This window comes from Crotalus tigris, unplaced genomic scaffold (assembly GCF_016545835.1).
Source record: "Crotalus tigris isolate CLP2741 ecotype Arizona unplaced genomic scaffold, ASM1654583v1 scf7180000019649.48550810456:505611, whole genome shotgun sequence".
In the NCBI taxonomy this organism is placed as follows: Eukaryota; Metazoa; Chordata; class Lepidosauria; order Squamata; family Viperidae; genus Crotalus; species Crotalus tigris.
The window spans coordinates 328,223-350,592 of record NW_024097641.1 but is presented as its reverse complement, the minus strand read 5'-3'; the positions used below and the strand labels follow the sequence as shown (position 1 = coordinate 350,592).

Sequence of the window (22,370 nt, the reverse complement as noted above, 5' to 3'; positions counted from 1 at the left end):
CGCCGCACATGTGTGGTGCCGCCCCCTGCGCCAGCCGAGGCAGAGATGGAGCAGGCAGAGATGGAGCAGGCCAACCACTGGCTGGCCCAGCCCAAGGGAGGTAAGGCACCCGCCGGGCCCCACAAGCACCAGCAATCCTCCCTGAGTCCGCCGGCCTCCCACCTCCCACCCCTGGCCCTCTTTTACTTACATTTTTAGTAGTTGCTCAGCAGGGAGGGGTGGAAACTTCCAGACAGCTCGCCTTCGCTGCAGACAACTTGCAGCACCGTTTGCAGAATGGGACTTTTGGCGGGCTCAGCAGGGCAGAGACAGCATGGACAATTCCTATTGGCTTTTGAAAGCCAATAGAATTAGACTCTATTCAAGAGAGTCTATTCTATTGGCTTTCAAAAGCCAATAGAATAAAAGGGAGTAGCACAGCTAAGGAAAAGGGGGAAAAAAATGGCGGACTGCGTTGTTTGGCGACCCCCGTGAAATGGTCGTTCGACCCCAAACGGGGTCGCGACCCACAGGTTGAGAACCGCTGCTCTAGATTCTACATCTAGGTCCCTGATTTAGTCTGGCCCTTAAACCATCCAAAGGTGGGGTTTTTTTTGTTTGTTTGTTTTTTTTGGAAAGGAAGCCCTGGAATGGAGGCAAGGAAAATGGAAAGATCACTTCTAGATCATCGTCCACTCAATGTTTTAATCATCAACAATAAAATCCCAACAAAAATAAGGCTGAATGCAACTCATGGAAAACACCCCAGATCTTGCAGAAGTTCATGAAACTCATCACCGTATGCTCGTCCTTCCGGACCACAAGTGAACGTGGAGAGAAGAGAACGGAGGAGCGGAATTGCTTGGTGGTCCTGCGACCACGAAGGTCGACGGGGACATGGCCTCCTCGTCAGACAATATGGAGTGTTTTGAACGCAGCAACCACCTGCTTCTCCTTCTCATGCCTGTTTTGCAGCGATTCCAGAGAGGAGATCGGAGGAAGATTCTCTCCGTTTAATGTCCGTGCCAGGTTTTTCTCCTCTTTGGTCTCTTGCTCCGACGATCTTGACACAAAAAGTCGAGGCTTGGGGATTGTCTTGGCGTATTCAAGGGCCTGCAGAAGCAAGGAAACAAGGCCACAACAGTTGGTCTGAAAAACCTCTAAGCCCAGATTAGAAAAAGTCCATTTCCGAGGAAGAAGCAGTGGGTTCCTTCCCGTCAGCCTCTCCACAAATTCTTACCCCATTTAAACAACAAAACCACCCTCAAAATAACGTCTTTTCACCAAAATTCCAGATTTCGACTTAGAATAAAACCAGGGTAGGAAAAAAAGGGACCAGAAGGGAAAATTTCAAGAAGACATTAAACCAGCAAGTAAATAGAGCCGTGGTGGCACAGTGGTTAGAATGCAGTATTGCAGATTAACTCTGCCCACTGCCAGGAGTTCGATTCTGATGGGGCTCAAGGTTGACTCAGCCTCCCATCCTTCTGAGGTCAGTAAAATGGGGGCCCAGATTGTTGGGGGGGGGGAGAAAATATGCTGATTCTGTAAATCGCTTAGGGAGGGCTGTAAAGCACTATGGAGCGGTATAGAAGTCTAAGTGCTATTGCTACCTGCTTTACTGGTTGCATAATGCATATAAAGAAGGAGTAACAAAATTATTTGGTTCTCTGTACTCATAGCAAGGGAAAATTTATCTCTTCCTTCTCCTATCGCTGAGATCACTGTAGGAGATGCCAACCTCTTGCTGCTCCACTCATACATTTGGTAGGACTTGTTCTTAGTGAATTGGTATCCAGTTGGCAACCTTTTGAGCTGATAGGCTTGTTATATACAGTAATCATGTCTGAAGGTACATATATGCCCCTTCTGTTGTAAGTGAAAATTCAGCAAGATTTTTGAAATCACACTCCCTTACGATTTCAACCCAGAAGGTTAAAACTAGACGAATTGTAAAAAATTATCATGAGGAAAGAACTATGTTTGGACCACACACAACTTTGGTGATGAAAGCGATCAAAATCCAGATGATTCATGTCAAGTTAGAGAACCAGGAGGAGTTTGATCATTCAAGAGAAAGCTCAGCCTTGATCCTTGAAGACCACTAGTTCTCAGACTTGGCCATTTGATGAAGGGTGGACTTCAACTCACAGGATTCCCCAACCAGCAGGGGGAATTCTGGGAGCTGGATGTCCACACATCTTTGAGGTGCCAAGATTGAGAAACACTGCTCCAGACAGTCTCCTGCTGGCCACGTTGCTTTGCTCGTTTTCTTACCTTCTGCCTTGACACCACTGATTTATCCTCCGTTTTCAGCTGTGGTTTCCGTGCACTTGAGATATTCTTCAGATTTTGTTCATTGACTTGCTTGGCATACACTTTTTGGTGCTTCATCTTTTCTGACTGTCAAAGGACAAACAGGTGGAGCTCAAGGGCAGGCTGAACACGAGTGTTTAATGTATTTTATTTAAATTGTTCAATTTGCATGGCTGCCTATCTCAAACGAGTTGAACAGTTCAAGTATAGAAGGAAGTGTGGCAGATGGAGGGGTGGATTCTAAACAGTGGGGAACCCCAGATTTTAGAGACTCTTGCTATGCAAGACAAAGCTTTTCAGACAGGCATGGTTTTATGAGCAAATCTCCCCTGAATTTCTTAAAGAAAAGGTAGCATGTGAATATGATGATTCCTTGATTAGGCTATTATTTACTGTTAGCTTGTTTATCTGAATTGGTAGATCTTTGATTATCTAAAAAGACCAAAACACCTCCTCACCAGCAATCAACACCCAGATGAGCAGAGATTAACACTAAGATTGATACAAGACCAACAATCAAGCAGTAAACAATACCCCAACTGGGGAACTAGCAGCTCAGACAAACAATCAAGCAATAAACAACAGAAATAAAAAACAAACCACCAAGAGCAAACCCCACTCCCTTCTAGCACTGATGATATTACCTAGTTGGGTCATGAAATGTCTGCAAGAAAACAACCAAGCCCAGAGAGCATTAAGGACCCCTTGGATCAACCCTGAACTACAAATATTCTCTCCCATTGGTATGTTGAAGATTTTACGTTGTTTCCTCCACTGCCTTCCAGCAGAATTGGGTGCTACAAAATCACCACCATAACTTTGAATGGTTGCTAAATGATTGATTGTAAATTGAGGACCACATATACTGACCCTGTTGTACCAGTAACATGGACAATAACTAGCATGTTTCCATTCATTCGAAGTCAAAAAAATCAAAATAAAAATGAGGGCCTGGCGAGGAGGCTTTTCTCCATTCTTTCTCGGCTGATCAGCTCCATCTTCTTCTTTGGACAAAAGAGAAACATCAGGCATCAGATTAATGCCAGATGTTTCTTAACAAGGTGTAATGCGCATTCAGCTCTTCACAACTAGATTTTCTCAGTCGGGTTGACTTCCATTTTTTTATCCTTTTGTGATTAATCAGGAGCATCTAAACTCCCCAGAACAGCTCAATTGCGTTAAAGCATTTGAACACACCATAAGAGAATGAATTTGTCTGCAACTGAAACTCTCTGCAGGAGAACGCAGACTAATGGATCTGTTCTAACAAGGCCCCAAAAAAGCTACACCTTGGAAGCATGATCTACTCTGAAAGGAGCCAAAAGTTTTCTGGACATTGATTTATTTATTTTGGTCGTGAAGGACAGAACACAAGGGAGATAGCAAGGAAAAGAAGGTGGTCAAATCCTGTTAAGATCTTCCTATGACTTCTTAATCTTTTCTCCCTCAATTTCTGAACTTAGATGGGCCTAGTGCAGGGGTAGACAACCTTGGCTCTTTTATGACGCGTGGACGTCAACTCCCAGAATTCCTGAGCCAGCCATGCTGAGGGGAAAGAAAGAGATTTCCAAGCTGAGCCATGCTGGCTCAGGAATTCTGGGAGTTGAAGTCCACGAGTCATAAAAGAGCCAAGGTTGCCTACCCCTGCCTTAGATCTATCCAAGTTAGTAGCTGGATGAACTCTGAAGGCGCCCTCTCTTTTTCTGAATTTCTGAATTTTTTGCAAATCAGATAGATTGGCTGAACCAACGTTGTACTATTCTTCCCTAATAGTATTAGAGATTGTGAAGTCCTTGATACCCTCTAAGTTTGATGGTTTTCTAGCAGACATTTCATGACAAACTAGGCAGCAGCATCAGTGCTACCGGTACGAGAGATACTTGGACCATTCCCTTCTTCCTGATTTTAATTTGGCAACGCAGCCCAAACCCTTCACTTGTAAAGTTCCGCAGGACGAACACAACTAAAGAAGAAGATATTCACCAATGCCATTCCTCTTACTTTTTCTTTGATGGTTTCATAGTCAGGTCCAAGGCCTCCCAGCCTCACGTCCATCTTCACGTAACCTTTTGCCCTGGAGCCCTGAACAAAGAAGTAACGTGAAGTTTGGAAAGAAATAACGGGGGCCGAGAAAGAATCAACTACAGGAAGAGCACATAAAACAGAGGGAGAATCATTGGAAGAGGAACATCACAAACAGGATGTTTCTGTGTCTGCCGAACCAAGATCAAGGGCCACCTTAGACCTAATGGGAAACTGTAGTTTTCTACTATGTGAATAATTGGAGACTGACACACCTGCCCTCCCTTCTCTGGAGCTGCAATAAGGAAATTTCTACTATTAAGTATTTGCTTTGTTTTTCAAGTAACCAGTGTTCTTTGTGAACACCAAACTCAGGGAACTGTGATTTCTTTAAACACTAATTGGAATTCTACACTTTGATCTTGGCTTGTTCTTATTCACAACAATTTAAGGAGATTATGGGCTGAACCACAGGATCTCACTCATGAGGAAATGTCGCTTGTTCAAAACCTAGAGGAGCTTCCAATCTCCTCCTGAGCAAAGCCTTCTCTGGTAGACCAGATAGGGCACACAACCTAATGAGGCAATTCTGTCTGCCTGTCTGTCTAACTATCATCTCAAGGAGATGAACATATCCAACATAACCTCTTCCTCTTATTTTCCCCACAACAACAGCTCCGTGGGCTGGGCTGAGAGAGTGTGAGGCTGGGCCAAACTCACCCAGCTGGCTTTCATATTACAAGGCTACATCAGGGGTGTCAAAGTGCCGGCCCATGGGCTGGACGCGTCATTAGGAAACCACGCCCACCCCATTGCCGGCCATGGCGAAAAAGCTCAGATACGTTGCGTGACATCACGTGATGTCGCGAGTTTGACAGGTCTGGGCTACATCAAAAGAATATAGCAGTCCCGAAAGTACAAATAAAGGAGAACATTTGCAGGTCAGGTTTGAAATGAAGGCTCTCCTTGGTTCTCTCTGAGTTTTCCTGCAGCTGTTTCATTACCCAAACTAGTTAGCCTCATCTGTGCTAGAAGTGATGATGTGGCCACGTTTGGGTAATGTGGATGGCTGCAAGAAAACCCCCCAAGCTCAGAGACAGCATCAAGGGCTCCTTGAAAGTACAAACCACCCGCCGTCTATTTTGCAGCCTGAGAAATTACAGAGGGTCCCTTTTGAGCTTCTTTCTCAACCCTGTTATGCAGCAGAAGGCGATCCCTTCTCTTCTCTGACCATTGCCCAAGGCAGCCACGGCCTTTGCCCCGTCTCCCAAGGTCTTTTCTACATGCCTAGTCTAGGAAGGGAGAGAAATATGTGTGTGTATATCTATATCTATATATATATATACACACACATATGTGTATATCTATATATATATATATGTGTATATATGTAGGTCTTTGGTTGTGTGTATATATACACACACACACACACACACACACACACACACACACATATATATATGTTTTCTGAGGTTTTCGTGGGTGTTTGTATGTAGGTCTTTGGTTATTCAGGTTTTCTCCCGCGTCAAATTGGAAGTGTCTTGGCGACGTTTCGACGAAGTCCCATTCGTCATCTTCAGGCTGCTGTTTTCAGCTTGCTCCTCGAAGCACGAAGCTGAAAACACCAGCCTGAAGATGACGAATGGGACTTCGTCGAAACGTCGCCAAGACACTTCCAATTTACGCGGGAGAAAACCCGAATAACCAAAGACCTACATATATATATATATATATATATATATATATATATATATATATATATATATATATATATATATATATATATAAAATAAATTTATATATTTATTTATATATATATATGTAAATAAATAAATAAAACTGCTCATTCTGCAAAACCACCGACAATCAGAAACTCTTGCTCTATCTACAACAGGGGTCTTCCAACGTGGCCCTTTTATGACTTGGGGACCTCAACTCCCGGAATTCTGGGAGTTGACGTCCACAAGTCATGAAAGGGCCACGTTGGAAGACCCCTGATCTACAAGGTCGTTACGATGAGGCCAACACCCCACGAGAAAGACCGACACTCCTCCCTTGCTTGCTCCGTTTGTTACTCTCTTGGCTCACCTTCCGGTGCCCCTTCTTTCCTCTCCTCTCCTTTTGCTTTTCCATCTGAAGCAAGTAGCCCTCGGAATTGCTGCGGCTGAGGACGGGCTGGGTCTCTTCGCCGCTCTCCAGGTGGAGCTGCGAGTCGCTCTCCCCTCTCTGGATTATGGGGGGAAACATGCTAGCCAGCTGATTCCTAGCGAGGTGGTCATCTGCCAGCTGAGAGAGTTCTCGATGATGCCGTTCTACCGCCTGGATGAGCCGTGCCGTGGGAGAGAGGGTTCTTTTCACCGGGGGAGGAGCAGGTGGCTGTGATGACCTCAAGGAACAAGGGCAAGTCAAGAGGAGTGCCAGGGAAAAAGACACAGAAGCAATGAAAAGGGACCAACTTTTGTGAGCAGCTTGCAAGGCAGCCCCCCCCCCCTGGTCAATGTGCAGCCCTTCGGAACCCTGCAACCCAAATAATCCAACGGTGGTGATGTTCTCACTGGACAAGTCCTCTCTTCCAACCCTTTCTCTAGTTTCCAGTCTATCTTTGGATCCTGCTATATATATTTTTCAATATCCTTCATATTCTGACTTCTTTGCCTTGTATTCCAAGGCAAGGGTCTCCAAGCTTGGCAACTTGAAGACCTGTGGACTTCAACTCCCAGAATTCCCCAGCCAGCCATGCTGGCTGGGGAATTCTGGGAGATGAAGTCCACAGGTCTTCAAGTTGCCAAGCTTGGAGGCCCCTGCCCCAATGTATCCCTTCCTGTAATCATCACTCATGGAGTACCACTCCCATTGTCAACCACCTGAAGCTACCTGAGATGTCTCCAGCCGTTTCCTCTTCCTGCCTTTCCAGCCAGAACTGCTCCCCAAAGACCTGTATGGCCACTTCCCACCCATCCTTCATCTCAGAACTCTTATTTTTCCTTGGCTACATTGACCTTGGTTCAATGGGTGGGCCAATAAAACAAGCAGGTGTCAACAGATCATCTCCCTGAGTACGTCTTAAAACAGCATTTATAAAACATTATCTTTACCCTGAGTACTCAAAAGCATAGTTGTTAGGGATCGCTTCTGTATAAATGTGGCAGGGTTCCCCAGATGCAACTGCTCCGTTTACTGGCTCTTTCTGGCCACCGTCGTGAGCATACGAAACACGCTTGTGCCCTAGTGGATTCCAGCGCTTGCCATGAGAGGGGAAAGGCTCTGAAACAGTACACCTGTAGAAGTATGGGTGATGGAGTCCAGAGATGTTTTCAAGGCCGGGTTGGCACTTTTCACCCGCACATGGCGAAGGAAACCCTGGAAAGTTGTGGTATGAACTCCGCTGAAGAGGTGTCCCAGCAAAGGCTAAATTCATGGACCGTTTCTTGGCATGGTGCTGAAGGAGGTAAGGAGCCTGGCCAGAGAACAGAGGGCTGTCTTCACTGGAGTGATTTGCAATGGAAAGGCAGGCAGGTGGATATAACTCACAATGCGGAGCACATCTGCTGTCCTGCTGCACCTCGGATGTTTCTCGGTAAGCAATGGAATCTGGACAAGCATTCTCAAGTTCTAACAGATTGTTACCACCGCTCGGCTGGCTTCTTAGTTCCACCTGGGTTCCCAAGGGAGGTTGGGTGCAGCGCTTGCTTAAGGGGGTCACTTGCAGGGATGCGGCTTGGCTGGAGCTCACGCCATCCATTGGAGGCCTGCGTGCAGACTGGTGAGCCTAAAAGGAGCAAATCATACGGGAAACTTAGATTCTGTTCTAAGTTGGTTGGGTAAAAAGTATGTCCTAAGACAGTGGTGGCGAACCTATGGCACTGGTGCCAGGGGTGGCACTCGGAGCCTTCTCTGTGGGCACACGTGCCGTTGCCCCAGCCTTGCCTCCCCCATGACCCCCTCCTCATCAGCCCCCCCGGAGGAGAGTTGCCCCCAAACATGCCCCTTGCAGAGCAGCACAGCCAAGGACATGGCATCCAGGCAGCGTAGACGAGACTCTGCCCTCACGCCCCATCGCTCACAGTTGATGCTGCAGGGTGCGGGGAGAGGGCTTGGCCTCCATGGCGTTGCTGGGCTGCCTGGGCGATCTGCAGCAGGCCCTGGAGGCAGTGAGTGGCCCTGTGGGCAGGCGGGGTGGGGGCAGGTGGGGGGTGGGGCCAGTTTTTGGGCACTTGGTCTCTAAAAGGTTTGCCATCACTGTCCTAAGACAGCAATCCCCAAAGTGTGTAACTTTGTTTTTTGTTTTTTAAAAAAAGAGAGAAAGTTTATTTACAGCGTTCATGAGTTTCCAGTCATAGAGCAGGACGATGGTTTTTCTCTTCTGCCTTCCCTTTGCAATCCTGTCCTGCACTATCTTGGGTGACAGTGTTACACACACGGGCAGCTCTTGACAATTGAGCCCCAAATTTACGTTGCTACGTGAGACATTCGTTAAGTGAACTTTGCCCCCTTTTACGACCTTTCTTCCCATCAGTAACCCGGTTGTTAAGTGAATCTGGCTTCCCCCATTGACTTTGCTTGTCAAAAGGTTGCAAAAGGGGACCACGTGACTTTGGCACACAGGAACGGTCGTAAGTACGAATCAGTTGTCAGGGATCTGAATTTTGATCACGTGATCATGGGGCTACTGCAGAGCTCGTAAGTGTGAAAAACGCTTGTCAGTCCCTTTTTTTCCCGTGCCGTTGTAACTTTGAATGGTCACTAAATGAACTGTTGTAAGTCAAGGACTGCCTATGTGTGGAAACCAGGATGTAGATCCCATTCAGCACGGTTTAGTCAACAAGCCATGGTTAAACCATCTCTTTGGACAGAGGTACAAATGTATCCCTCTGCCGATTCTACTTCTGTGGTCCAGAGTTCCCTTCCCATAACTAGAATGAGGTCAATTTTTTCAGCCTTTTTATTGCATTTTTGGGAGGTATCAAGACACAAAATGGGTGTCTTAAAGACTTGCAGGGGCTGCTGGCTCCTATTGCACTCCTTAACATGTCAAAATTTACCCTGCAAAAGCAGGGTTCGTTCCTATTTATTTTTGGAGTGTAGCCCTCAACCCACCACACAAACTTTGGTGCAGATCTTGAACCAACAGAAGGCAACAGGGGTATTTTGTGGAAAGCAAACCAACCCTTGTATCTTAGAGTAGACAGGGGTTTTATTTGGGTCTTGATTATGGTAGCATCTGAGCTAGGGATAAGGATCTCTTCTAGCCCCATATTCAACTTTGACTTCCGGCTAGTCATAATCGGTGTGCCATATTTTGTCATCTCATGGTATACTCTAGCTTCTGAAGAGAAACATTTGTGAGATTACCAACTTGTCTGCATTACAGACCTCAGAAGCGGAAAATCTTTGCTTCATGAAAAAAAAAAGCAAATGAGATTTTATTTGAACTGAATAAATTTAAGAGCATGCTTGGTAAGTGGGCCATCTCTTTAAGCCCAAGGACTGTTCATTGGTGGCCTTCCCCTCAGCACAATGCTTCAGAACAACAGTTAGGGGGAAAAAAATCAGTCCCAGAAGGTCTTCCCTTAATTGCAACTTCTTGCATCAATAGAACTGTACCGGGACTTAACGAGAAAAAGACGATAGAGAAAGCATGTAGAACATGGTTCCTGAGTTCCTTCTGATCCCTTGCCGAAGGTCATCCTATGGTCGAGTCTATTCACACTGGAAACATGGCGTGGGCTGCAGATGCACCATACAATTTGGAGATAGGGAACTTAGAAAGGAAGCTTTGCCAAATTCCTGAGCCGTTGGCCAGCGTCTTCTCCTGTAGGAATGTCTTGAGAGGAACCCTTTCTCCACAACTCCGGGCTGAATCTGGTGTATTCCATCTTTGGTTCTGTTCTGTTCCCTTTTGGGGAGCGTTACTGCGGCACTCATGGACAGCCAAACAGAATCTTGAACTTGGTGTATCTTTTATTTCTGACAAAGAATCAAATCAAATCCGGAAATAACAAACCCATGTTCCCGTCATCTCAAGATAAGTGTTAGTGTGCTTCACAGAAAGTCAGAAGCTGAGCTAAGAGTGGATTTGGTAAAATCAATGAGGCCATTCCATCGTTGAATTTAATTAATGCTTTTGGGGGAGGGTGAGGGTGGCAAAAAGGCATAGAAGGTAGCATAGGGAGGGGGAAGGAAGTCAGAGCAACTGTATTTCAGGACCGACAAGATTGTCCCCTTCTGTGGTAAGAAAAAAACCTCTGTGTTTTGACCACAGTCATCAGTAGAAGTTCAGAGAACGCTCTAGATCAGTGGTTCTCAACCTGTGGGTCGGGACCCCATTTGGGGTCAAACGACCATTTCACGGGGGTCGCCAAACAAGGCTGTCCAACATTTTTTTCCCCTTTTCTTTGGCCACGCCCCTGGCACCCGGTGATGTATAAGTGGTTGGGGGTCACCACAACATGGGGAACTGTATTATGGGGTCGCGGCATTAGAAAGGTTGAGAACCACTGCTCTAGATGGATAGAAGAAATCCTTCATGCTGGTCTTCCATTCCAGCAGCTGGTCTGCTGGATCAGTCTCTATCCCGAAGTTAGGAATTCTCCTGGCCCTCGGAAAGCACCATCAAAGCTGAAAGAGATTTTGTGGTTCTGGTTGCGTGGGTGTGTTTTTGAAGTTAAAGCTTCGTCAACTTCCAGTTAAGGCCTCAGGTGCTACTCCTCACGAGGTGAGATGGGGATCTCCCGGGGGTAGGATACAAAGCCTTCCAGAGTCCATTTAATCTTTGTCTGCATTGACTGCCTCTATTTCATCCGGCCTTCACCCTAGGCCTTCTTTGTTAACCACACCGGCGCTCGGGTTGGAGAATATGCACTCAGAGTAACTGCTTAATGGTACTTATTAAAGTCACATATAGAGCAGAATCTTTTAGTGAAAGGTTTAGCCCTGGGGAACCTCGATTCCAGGTGGCAAGACGATAACTTGTTAGCTGGACCTTTTCTCTAGTGATTAATGCTTGTCTGTAGCGACTCTTATTCCAAGTCCTGTGTTTCCAGCAGCTGTTGGAGTAAGGCCATTATTGCGCTGCTTGGATGGATCAAGCTGCTGGTAAAATAAAATAAAATTTGAAAAGGAAATACAGATGTGGCCATTGGAGCACACAGATGTACTGGACTTGTTTGGGGCTGTGTGTGAGTGCCCCATTATTTCTATTTTCCTTTATTTTACCAGGTGCACTGGTGTGTGTGTCCACACCTAAACTATACACTGGTTAGGATTCTGGACGGCTTTAACTCCGAAATACAATTTTAAAAAGATAGCACGAGCAGTTTTAAAGCCAGTTTCAAAGCTCAGCCATTCACGTTTGTGAGAATTGGATCCTGTTTACGAGTCGTATTTTGCCTTCTGTGATAGATCTTCTTGCACTCTTCAGATGCTAAGATTTTAGAGGCTCTGATACATGAGGGTTTTTTTTCCTGTAAGCTGGTAAACAGCTTAATACTTAGAATAAAGAAAAGTCAGCAAGCTAATTTGAAGACTGGGTCTTAAGTTATTGACTGTGACAAAGAAATGTTTCTTAGTTTTGGCCTCACCTCATCAATGGCATCATATGTAGGGTTAACTGGCCAATGAATCAGAAAACCAAAACGAATTAAATCCGGTACAGACTCGTACAGCGTCCTTGTGGAGCTAAACCTATAGCTTAAAATCAGGTAAATGATACAATCAAGACACTAAAAAAAAAAGTGAATCTGAAGACCTTGGGCAAACTCTAAAATCTTTGCTTGGCACTGTGCCTGAAAATGGCACCACGCAAACATCATAAAAACCAGAAGCCATTGCCAAAATATTTTGTTTTATACCTAAACTCTGTGGATTGCGTATCCAAGGAAGAGCCTCAAGTGAAGATGTCAAGGTTCAGAAGAAGACAGAGATTTTGGACCATGAAGAATTCACAAATTTAAAGCATCATACGAAATGACCATGAAAGTATAGTGTAGGCTAGGGAATATTGTGGATGACAAATACCAATGAAATAGATATCAATAATGTCTGAGGCCATGTGTCACGTCCATAGCAACAGAAATGTATGGATGAGGAATTCTAGTTGGGGAAAGCTCCCCTTGTGATTAAAAAACAAAACAGAGCTGTTTCTAAACGTTCAGTCACTTCACACACATGCCGGAGCAAAGTTTGTGTAATCATGCCTTATAAAATAAATCACAATTGGCTGCTTTTGCACAAGAGCCCAAGTTTATTATCCACATTGGCTGAATGCAACCAGCATGCTGTATTTACTAACACATTTTGACGAAGTGTGATGTCATGTGTCTCTCCAGCTAGGAAGTCTTCATAATGTGCCAAGATCTGGGGGTTTAGATGAGCTGAAATGGACAATGATATGCCCATGGCACTCTTTCCAAATATGAAACCAAGCAAAATCCAACACTGCAACTTTGAGTGCTTGTACAGGCCTAGAAACAACCCTCCCGTCGAGTTGCATTGATCCAAATATTAATTAACAACTGAGCCAGTCAGTTGCAACACAGAGGAAAGCAAAAACTGGGAAGAAGATTTGAACTTTTCCAGGAGAGGTTTACAGTTAGGGGGAGGAGAGAAAAAAACAAAACAAAACATGTTTGGGCTTCTTGCGCAACTCAGCCATTGTGGGCCCAGCAGGTAGAGCATACTGTACTTCTGCATTAGCTCTTTGAAAAGAAGACAGGGGCACAACTTCGACCCGCAATTTTGTTTCCCCCCCCCAAAAAACTGTTCTACTAATGCCAATCAAATTGAGAAAATGATCAAATGAAATTGCATTTTGAGCATCGTAAGCTGTGTAATGTCTCTTCTATTAAATTGAGGCCCGTAATTGCTTCCCCGCTGGAAAAAAAGACACACAACAAAGGCTGGCAATCATGAGATGTCATTATCCCGGATCAGCAAACCGGCCTCTGGAAGGGAACTTCAAAGGCTCCGGGTTCTTGAATTGCATTTGGCTGCTATTGTGGAAGCCCGGGCAATCTTGATGAGGTGTTTACACGGAAGTAAGGCGCAGTGGCCGAGAAACCCTGAGTGCCTTAGTCTAGAGCCATTAAAAAATTGTACATTATGTTTCTGGCTTTGAAGTAAAGGGGATAGGGGGTTTTAGAAGGAAAGCAACTGGGTCAGAGCGCAGCTGAGTGAGTCGGAGCCAGCTCCTCTCTCAAAGAAACTCATCATCATCATCATCATCATCATCATCACCGCCGTCCTCGGATTCATAATCACGCAATCCTGCCCAAAAGAAGTCGGTGCTTGAGAAAAATGCGACGGGAATTAAGGGGACGTTTCGCTTCCAACCAGGTTTAGACTGCCTAGCGCAGGTGTGCACCCATTTAAGGACGGGGCCGTAGCCGTCATAATGGAGAGCGCTAATAGAAGGCTTTTCCCGAAAGGCCGGAAGATGCTTTAGCCGAGCGATGCTTTTTGTGCAGCGCAGAGTTATGTTTTGAGGGCGTCTTGTCTTCGGGCAGAAGTCGGCAACGCGGTGATCGCGGGCGCCAAGGTGCTCAGCAGTATCTCAAGTCTCAACCCCACCTGGCTTTATCCGCCCCTCTGATTTTATTTTATTTTTCAATAAATCCACGGAAAGCCAGAAGGTTTCAAGACACCAACTTGTTATCAGGTCCTGGTTTCCCCCAAATGCCCCTGGCCTCACAGAGGTTCCCAAACCATTCTGGGAAATGAAAAACAGAGGGTCTCTATGGTCCCCTTTTGGGTGGAAGGAAAATGGCTAGCCAAAGGCAACAAACTGAAATATAGGAGAGGGGGTGGGTGGGTAGGGAAAGGGCAGCCTGACTAAGTGATGTATTTATTTATATATTATTTTATTTCTTTCTTCATTAAATTTGTGTGCCATCCATCTTCCCTATAAAGTGACTCTGGGTGGCAATAACATATTATATTTTTATCCTGCCTTTATTACTGTATAAGAAACTCAAGACTTCATTCCTCCCTTTCTTCGTCCCTCGCTCCCTCCTAATCATTTTAGCCATACAGCAGTCCTTTCTTTCTTTCTTTCTTTCTTTCTTTCTTTCTTTCTTTCTTTCTTTCTTTCTTTTCTTTCTCTCTCTCTCTCTTTCTTCTTTCTTTTTCCTCTTAAATCCAAGAGATACCTTGGATTGCACTCACAGGCAAGGCTTCCCAGCCCAATCTAAACTGTTGTCTTTCTTTCTTTCTTTCTTTCTTTCTTTCTTTCTTTCTTTCTTTCTTTCTTTCTTTTTCTTTCTCTTTCTCTCTCTCTCTCTTCTTTCTTTCTTTTTCCTCTTAAATCCAAGAGATACCTTGGATCACACCCACAGGCAAGGCTTCCCAGCCCAATCTAAACTGCTATCTTTCTTTTTCTTTCTTTCTTTCTTTCTTTCTTTCTTTCTTTCTTTCTTTCTTTCTTTCTTTCTTTCTTTCTTTCTTTCTTTCTTTTTCTTTCTTCTTTTTCTTTTTCCTTCCTTCCCTTTCTTTCTTTTTTCTTTTTCTTTTTTCTTTCTTTTTTCTCTTTCTCTTTTTTCTTTCCTTTTTTTTCTTTTCTTTCTTTTCCTTCCTTCCTTCCTCCCTCCCGCTTTCTTTTTTCTAGTTTGTTACTAAGAAAGACCTCTCAAAGGAAGCCTTTATGTGAGTATACCTACCACGTACTCTCAACATAAACAAGATTTTTGGAATCTTAAGTTGGGGGAAGAAATGGCCAGCTTCCCTTGAACCATACATTCCAGCCTGCTCAGTACTTACTGTGATTTTATTTTTACCAGCATTAAAAAAGAATACCTATTCAACAGCACAACACCCCTGGCTTCATCTCAGACTCCTTAGGCAAGAAGGAAGACTAACAGGTGAGATGATACTGTGAAGCAGACTAGGTCACCTCTTTTACCTGGATAGTAGGTCTGAAAACTGGAAAGCTTGCTGTGAACGTTTGCAAACGGATCCCCTACCAAAACACCCATTTATGATAAAGCAAACAGGGAGAATCTTCCCCACTTCTTGACTTCTAAGACCCTCCCTCTCCCAGTGCTCCAGGACTTAAATTTAATTTTTGACTTTGAAGATTTTTTTAAGAGAAAAATCTAAAAAAGTCCTATGTAATAGCCACCTCCCCCTTTTTTGTTTTTAATTTTCAAGTCTACAGGACCCAGAAGCATTCTGGTCAACAAAAGGACGTTAATGCTCTGCTTTGCAGGAGGATGCCCGTTCCCCGTTCCATTTTTCTAATTAAAACAACCTTACCACAATTATCTTCTCTTGACACCCTCCTCTCTGCTTTTTGCCATGGAGCCGAAGGTAGGAACTGTTCTGCTGGGTGGCTAATCCCAGCGTGTGTTTGTTTTTCTCAATGAAGTCTTTTTCAGGTCTGGGTTTGGGTTCTTTGAAACGAACCCTGCAGCCGGAGCTGGCCAAACTGTCATTGCTGCCATAATGGTAGAGAACGCCTGTTTTTCTTCCTTTCTTATCTAGCTGGAAAGGCCTGTCTCTGCCGTCTCCAGGTTTGTCACCAGAAGGCTTCCAAAATTCTCCATCAGTTGCTGAGGAGATATTTGGAGGACTTCCCTGGCAGTTTTCGGAGAGGACCCGGCCCTGGGAAGGAGAGCAGGCCAGGTCAAGGGAGGTCACGCTGAAGTTTCTGAGTTCCTCCTGATGGGAGTCTTCTAATTGGAGAAAGCTTTTCCCTTTTTGACTGTCTTTCCAATTGGGATCATAGCGCAGCTCGGAATACTCGTCCACGATGCTGTCCCAAGAGCTAAACACAAAGCAAGGGGCGAAGAAAGAAATTTAAAAGTGAAGCCAAGAGGGCCACGGTTTTTAACGACTTTCGAAATCTCAATCGTCTTTATGAATTGTCCCAGAATAATTCAGGTGGGGAGCCGCCCGTAGTTGCCTTGCGGTAAGCTGGGCAGCAAACAAATTTAATAAATAAACAATATATTAATTCATCATTCCATAGGAGAGATTGAAAGGTGCTTCCTCAAGGGAGGCGAAAGGGCGATATTTTGTTTGTCCTGATCAGAATGCACTTTTATCGCCAGTCCTCAGTTTACGGCCACAATTGGGATTGGAATTTCCATGGCTAAGCAAGGCTGGTTGTGAAGAGAGTCACGGCTGATTTCTAACCACCCATTTTTTTTTTAAACCATGCTTGTTAAGCGAATCCTTGCAGTTGTTAAATGAACAGTGTGGTCATTAAGCGAAACTGGCTCCCGCCATTGACTTTCCTTGTCGGAAGCTGGCTGGGAAAGCTGCAAATGGTGAACACAGGAGCCCGGGAGATGCTGCAACCATCTGCTTCACAAGCTCCTGAATTCTGATCATATGTCTATGGGGATGCCGTGATGGTCATAAGTATGAGGACCGGTCAAAAGCTGCATTCGAACTGTCACTAAAAACAAATGGTTGTAGGTCAAGGACTACCTGTACAGTTCTGCACTTCCTCCCCCTTAGAACCGTCACAACATCCCCGCGGTCATGGGATCAACATTTGGGCGCACGGCACCCAGTAACCCATGGACTTTGCTTGGCAGAAGGTGGCAGAAGGTGATCACCTGACCTTGGGACACAAATGTGAGCCGGGTCATAAATGTGAACCGGTTGACAAGCGGCCGAATTTTGATCACATGATCGTGGGGAGGCTGCAAAGGTCGTAACTGTGAAAAATGGTGATAAGTCACATTGCTCAATGCCGTTGTAACTTTGAACAGTCACTAAAGGAACTGTTGTAAGTTGAGGGCTACCTGTATAAAAAAGGACGACTGGTTCCTTTTCTGAAGTTGCTAGTGAGTGTGGATATCACAAGTACATTACCCTGCGGTAAGATGGGCGGCCAGTAAAAGATAGGTAGATAGATAGATAGATAGATAGATAGATAGATAGATAGATAGATAGATAGATAGATAGATAGATAGATAGATAGATAGATAAATAGATAGATAGATTAGATTGATGATAGATAGATAGATGGATGGATGGATAGATAGATAGATAGATAGATAGATAAATAGGTAGGTAGGTACGTAGGTAGGTAGATAGATCAGGGGTGTCAAACTGCCGGCCAGACGTGTCACCGGAAGCCATGCACACCCCATTTCACAATGGTGAAACCGTCCCAATATGTTGCACGATGTCACGTGACGTCACGAGTTTGACATGTCTGGATTAGATAGATAGATAGATAGATAGATAGATAGATAGATAGATAGATACATAGATAGATAGATAGATACATAGATACAAAGAGATAGATTAGATAGCTAGATAGCTAGATAGATACAAAGAGATAGGATAAATAGATAGATAGATAGATAAATAGATAGACAGACAGACAGACAGACAGATAATACATTAGACAAGTTAGCCTTAATGGACTCCATCTGAATTAGCAGTGCGCTAATTTGGAAACGCATCAAATTAAATTTTCCCTGAAAGGCAAGATCAGGATCCTTCCTGCCCGCACTACCCAAGGCAGGCCCTGCTCTTCAAACAATTAGCATCCTTTCCTGCTTGCGATAAAAACCATTCAATAGCTTCCCACTCTGCCCACCGGAGAGGCATATGGGAAGCGTGCTGTTCATAATGAGTCCCCTTTTCTCTCTTTGCGATGTTTGTCTCCAAGCACGGCATTAAATAGAACATGTTTATCATTTTTCAATTCGGGCTTAATTTAATCCTTTGAAAACCGCCATTATTTGGCATTTATGTGGCATTAACGCTCCAATGAGCAGAACAAATCCAATTTTCTATTTGCACAGAAGAGGAAAGTTAATGCGGCTCTTGGAACAAGTGAGGAATGTTTTAATTTTGCACTTAGGCAGTTATTGAATAAAAAAGAGACAACCGGTCCATTGGTGCTTTCCCCCCCCCACAAATCCTTCAAAATAATCATCTTTTCCAGAGTGATACAGTCTAAGATCTCTTGAACATGGCAGCCCTCTGTATGTTATTTGAAATCAGTGAAATTTATAGCCATTAACTTGCCATTTATTCAGCTAACTGCTTCTAAAATGATTATTTGCATTTTTTTTTTCAACTAGAGGATGAAAAAAATGCTCTTCTATGAGACTGGCAAATGATGAAAAACAGAGAATAACATCAATACAAAAGCAGGATTAAATATAAGGGAAACATACAAATCGGTGAAGTAAAACACAGCTCAGTAAAACCATGTTGCGAAAGTTCAGAAGTAGCCAAGTGGGTTTTATCTGCCTGAAATGGACAACTGGCTTAGGAAAAAGGAGAGTCGAGGGTCAATAGCTGTCTGTAGCAATCCACTCCTGTCAGCATTTAAAATTACAGCCAGTTCTTGTTTAGTGACCAGCAACTCGGTCCTTAAGCAAAGCGATCAGTAAGTGAACGTCATGACTAGGCTTATGATATGACCTCAGCTTTCCTTTGCTTTGCAGGCTTGCGAAGGTTGTAAAGGTGAGGATTGATCATACAGCCACTTTTTTTTTCATCACTTTTATCGCTGCAAACAGTCGCAAAACAAGCCAGTCACTGAACGAGAACTACTTGTATTACACACATACACACACACACACACTCACTCACACACAAATTGCTAAGCCTCCAAGGGTAGATCTCAAACACCAGCAGCATGGCAGTCCTTGCTTCCGAAGCTTTCACTGAAAAGAGAGAGAGAAGAAAAAGGGAGAAGAAGAAGAGGGAAAGAAAATAGCTCAGGACAGATCTTAAAATCCTAGGGCTAATCATGATTCTTTGGAATAAAAACAGACTGTCAATTCTGCCTTCCCCAATAGAAGAACCAGCCAGTGCAAAAGAGGTCTCACTACAGTTGAGACCAACAGTTATCTTGCTATGCAAGAGAGTTGTTAAGTGGGTTTTGCCCCGTTTTACGACCTTTCTCGCGAAGTGAATTCCTGCAGTTGTTAACTTAGTAGCCCGGTCATTAAGTGAACCTGGCCTCCCGCATTGACTTTGCTTGTCAAAAGGTCGCAAAAGGGGATCCCACGCCTTGGGACACACAGCAACGGTCGTAAGGATGAACCGGTGGCCAAATGTCTGAATTTTGATCAGGCGATCCTGGGGAGCCTTCGGAGGTCATAACTCTGAAAAACGGTCCTAAGTCCCTTTTTTTCACTGTAACTTTGAACGGTCACTAAATGAACTGTTGTAAGCCGAGGACCGCCTGTATGAGCCGTTTTAAAGCCAGTTTCAAAGCTCGGCAATAGTTAAATCGGTCGCAAAAAAGGGGATTGCTTGACTTCGGGACAGGGCAACTGACATAAATACGAGTCAGTTGCCAAGCATTCTGGATTTTGATCACGTGACCGTGAGGGATGCTGCAATGGTTGTTAAGTGTGGGAAACAGCTGTAAGTCACTTTTTCCAATGCCGTTGTAACTTTGAACAGTCACTAAACAAACTTGAGGACTATTTGTAGTCCTATGGATGGGGCAATCAGCCCAAAAAGAGAGAGAGAAAAAAAAACACAGGAGGGACACTGCTTTGTCGGAACCCAACAGAGCTACCTTCAGATGGTGGGCTCAGAGATTTATTCTACGGAACGGAAAAACCCAACTTCACCGGATGTTAGAAAGGGCCTTATTTACCTTTCATTTTCCGGATTTCTTCTTTCATCCTGGTCCTCGCTTGGCCTCTGTGTTTCCTCTCCATGGGACTCTTCTTCGCTCAGGCACATGTCTTCCAGACTGTCCTTCTCCATGCGGTCATCTGCCTCTTCTTCATAGGCCCAACTGACTCGTTCTTGAGTTTCACAGATCCGTCTCTGCAATTCCCATTGGTACTGGGTCTCCTCAACAAGGCTTTCCGAATCCGATTCGTTCTGGTCCAGTCCTTCTGAGGCAGTTTGCAAGAAAGAGTAGCGTCGGTGTGCTTCGGTCAAGCCTTTCGGTGATGGGCTGTTGATGTTCATGTTCCCCCCTCCCAAAAAAGGTCAAACCTGAAGGTTATCCGCCCTAGTTTTAAAGTTGTATTTTAAGAATTGCTTCCAATAAGTTCTCGCCTTTAATTCTTGGGTGGTTTTCACTGTATGCGCCCTGAGAGTAAATATCAAAATATTAGACACTTGAAAAATTGACAAACCTTCCGAATGCCAAAATTCTGGCTTTTGAAGGGCTGTGGAGTTTAAAATGTATTCTGCATTTCTTCTGAAAGTGTAAAAGATGAACGGATCCTGGAGAAATCTAATAGGGCAGTGGTTCTCAACCTTTTTAATGCCGCAACCCCCAACCGGTCGTAAGTTGAGGACTACTCAACCATTTGCAGAATGGAACTTTTGGCGGGCTCAGCAGGGCAGAGACAGCCTGGACAATTCCTATAGGGTTTTGAAGGCCAATAGAATTAGACTCTATTCAAGAGAGTCTATTCTATTGGCTTTCAAAAGCCAATAGAATAAAAGGGAGTAGCACAGCTAAGGAAAAGGGGAAAAAAATGGGGGACTGCGTTGTTTGGCGACCCCCGTGAAATGGTCGTTCGACCCCAAATGGGGTCCCGACCCACAGGTTGAGAACCACTGTAATAGGGTCAGAGAGGTGAGGTGAGGCAGTTATATAAACTGATTGATTGATTGATTGATTGACTGAATGAATGAACGAGTCCATTTATCCATCCATCCAATAACAACTAAATAACTATTATGGGTGAATATTTAATCAGTCAAATAATATTTAAATAACTGTCATGGGTCAATAAAATCAAATAATAATTAAACAAATGTTATGGTTCATAACTAATCAATTAATTAAATAATAATAAAACAACTGTTGTGGGTCAATACCTAGTCAATAATCAAATAATAATGAAATACCTCATTGATGAATACCTAATCAATCAATCTTTCAATCAAATAATTAACTCAGCGATATGCTTCCTGATAAGTTTATCATCATGCCTTCCAGGGCACAACTGCAGTTTGTGTGGGTTTTGTGTGGGTGTGAACGTGTATCCTTCTGCACAACCTTCTTTCTCCATCCCAATACAGGTAGTCCTCGACATACGACACAATTGAGCCCAACATTTCTGTTGCTAAGTGAGACATTTGTCAAGTGGGTTTTGCCTATTTGACGACCTTTCTCGCCAAGTGAATCCCTGCAGTTTGATAAGTTAGTAACCGGGTTGTTAAGTGAATCTGGCTTCCTCCATGGACGTTGCTTGTCAGAAAGTCGCAAAAGGGGATCACGTGACCCCTGGGACACAGCAACGGTCATAACTATGAGTCAATTGCTCAGCGTCTGAATTTTGATCCCATGACCATGGGGATGCTGCAAAGGTCATAACTGTGAAACACGGCCATAAGTCCCGTTTTTCAGTGCCATTGTAACTTTGAACGGTCACTAAAAGGGCTGTTGTAAGTCGAGGATCACCTGTATCGTTCCTCTTACAGACCAGGAAATGGCGAGCGGCGATGGCTTGCTTTGCGCTTACAAGATGCAGAATTGTCGAATTTGGGCTACGGGTTTAACTCTTTGTATCTGCACTCTCCCAGGATGTCACCTTTTCGCAACATGGGCAGAAATCCGGCATTGCATCTGTGGGGGCACCCAGGGGAGGAGGAGGAAAAAAAAAGAATAAAAATGCTTTTTCCAGCCTTTGCAAGAAATCTCTCTTACCCCCAGATGTGTAAGTGTCCACCCCGTCAATGTTGCAAAGAAAGGCAGGTGGAAGAGTGCAAGCCTTGATCTGAGACTCCTTTGCAAAGGCATTCCCTTTGGGGCTCCTTTTGCAAAAGGTGCACAGCAAGGGATCTTGGCCCCTGCAGGCTGAAATCCAACAGGGGAAGCAGAGTCCAGCTGCCCCTGTTGAACCACGCCATTCTTCAGGGCGCGGGACGCGGCTTGCATCCCTCCTTCCCAGCCAGCCACCCCCCCCCATGCCCCCGCAGACCAAGCCCTGGCCATCTCGGGGGCGCCCCCCCCGCTTCGCCCCCCTGAGTACCTTCCACCAGGCGCAGCGCTGCGGGCTATTCACAGAGGGAGCTTCCGCAGCCCCCGCTAAGCCACCGGCGTGGCGCCCTCCTAGCAACGGTATCCAGATGCACACGCCGCGCCGCCCCTGCTCGGCCCG

At 44.7% G+C, this 22,370-nt stretch overlaps 1 protein-coding gene across 4 annotated transcripts; it reads right to left on the bottom strand.

Moving 5' to 3' along the window:
• Positions 1-664: 664 nt before the first annotated feature.
• On the bottom strand, positions 665-22,368 carry JHY (junctional cadherin complex regulator). Of its 4 annotated transcripts, none has more exons than XM_039364088.1 (9): positions 22,242-22,342; positions 21,671-21,835; positions 19,898-20,344; positions 15,565-16,075; positions 7,413-8,086; positions 6,406-6,703; positions 4,297-4,377; positions 2,257-2,382; positions 665-1,092 (listed from the first exon to the last, which is right to left on the bottom strand). In XM_039364088.1, the coding sequence occupies exons 3-9, from the start codon at positions 20,218-20,220 to the stop codon at positions 889-891; spliced, it is 2,217 nt and encodes a 738-aa protein (XP_039220022.1). In that variant the 5' UTR covers positions 20,221-20,344; positions 21,671-21,835; positions 22,242-22,342; the 3' UTR covers positions 665-888. The 4 variants fall into 4 exon arrangements, with proteins under 4 accessions (XP_039220022.1, XP_039220024.1, XP_039220023.1 ...); XM_039364090.1 differs by having other exon boundaries at positions 21,732-21,835; XM_039364089.1 differs by lacking the exon at positions 21,671-21,835 and having other exon boundaries at positions 22,242-22,368.
• Positions 22,369-22,370: the final 2 nt, after the last annotated feature.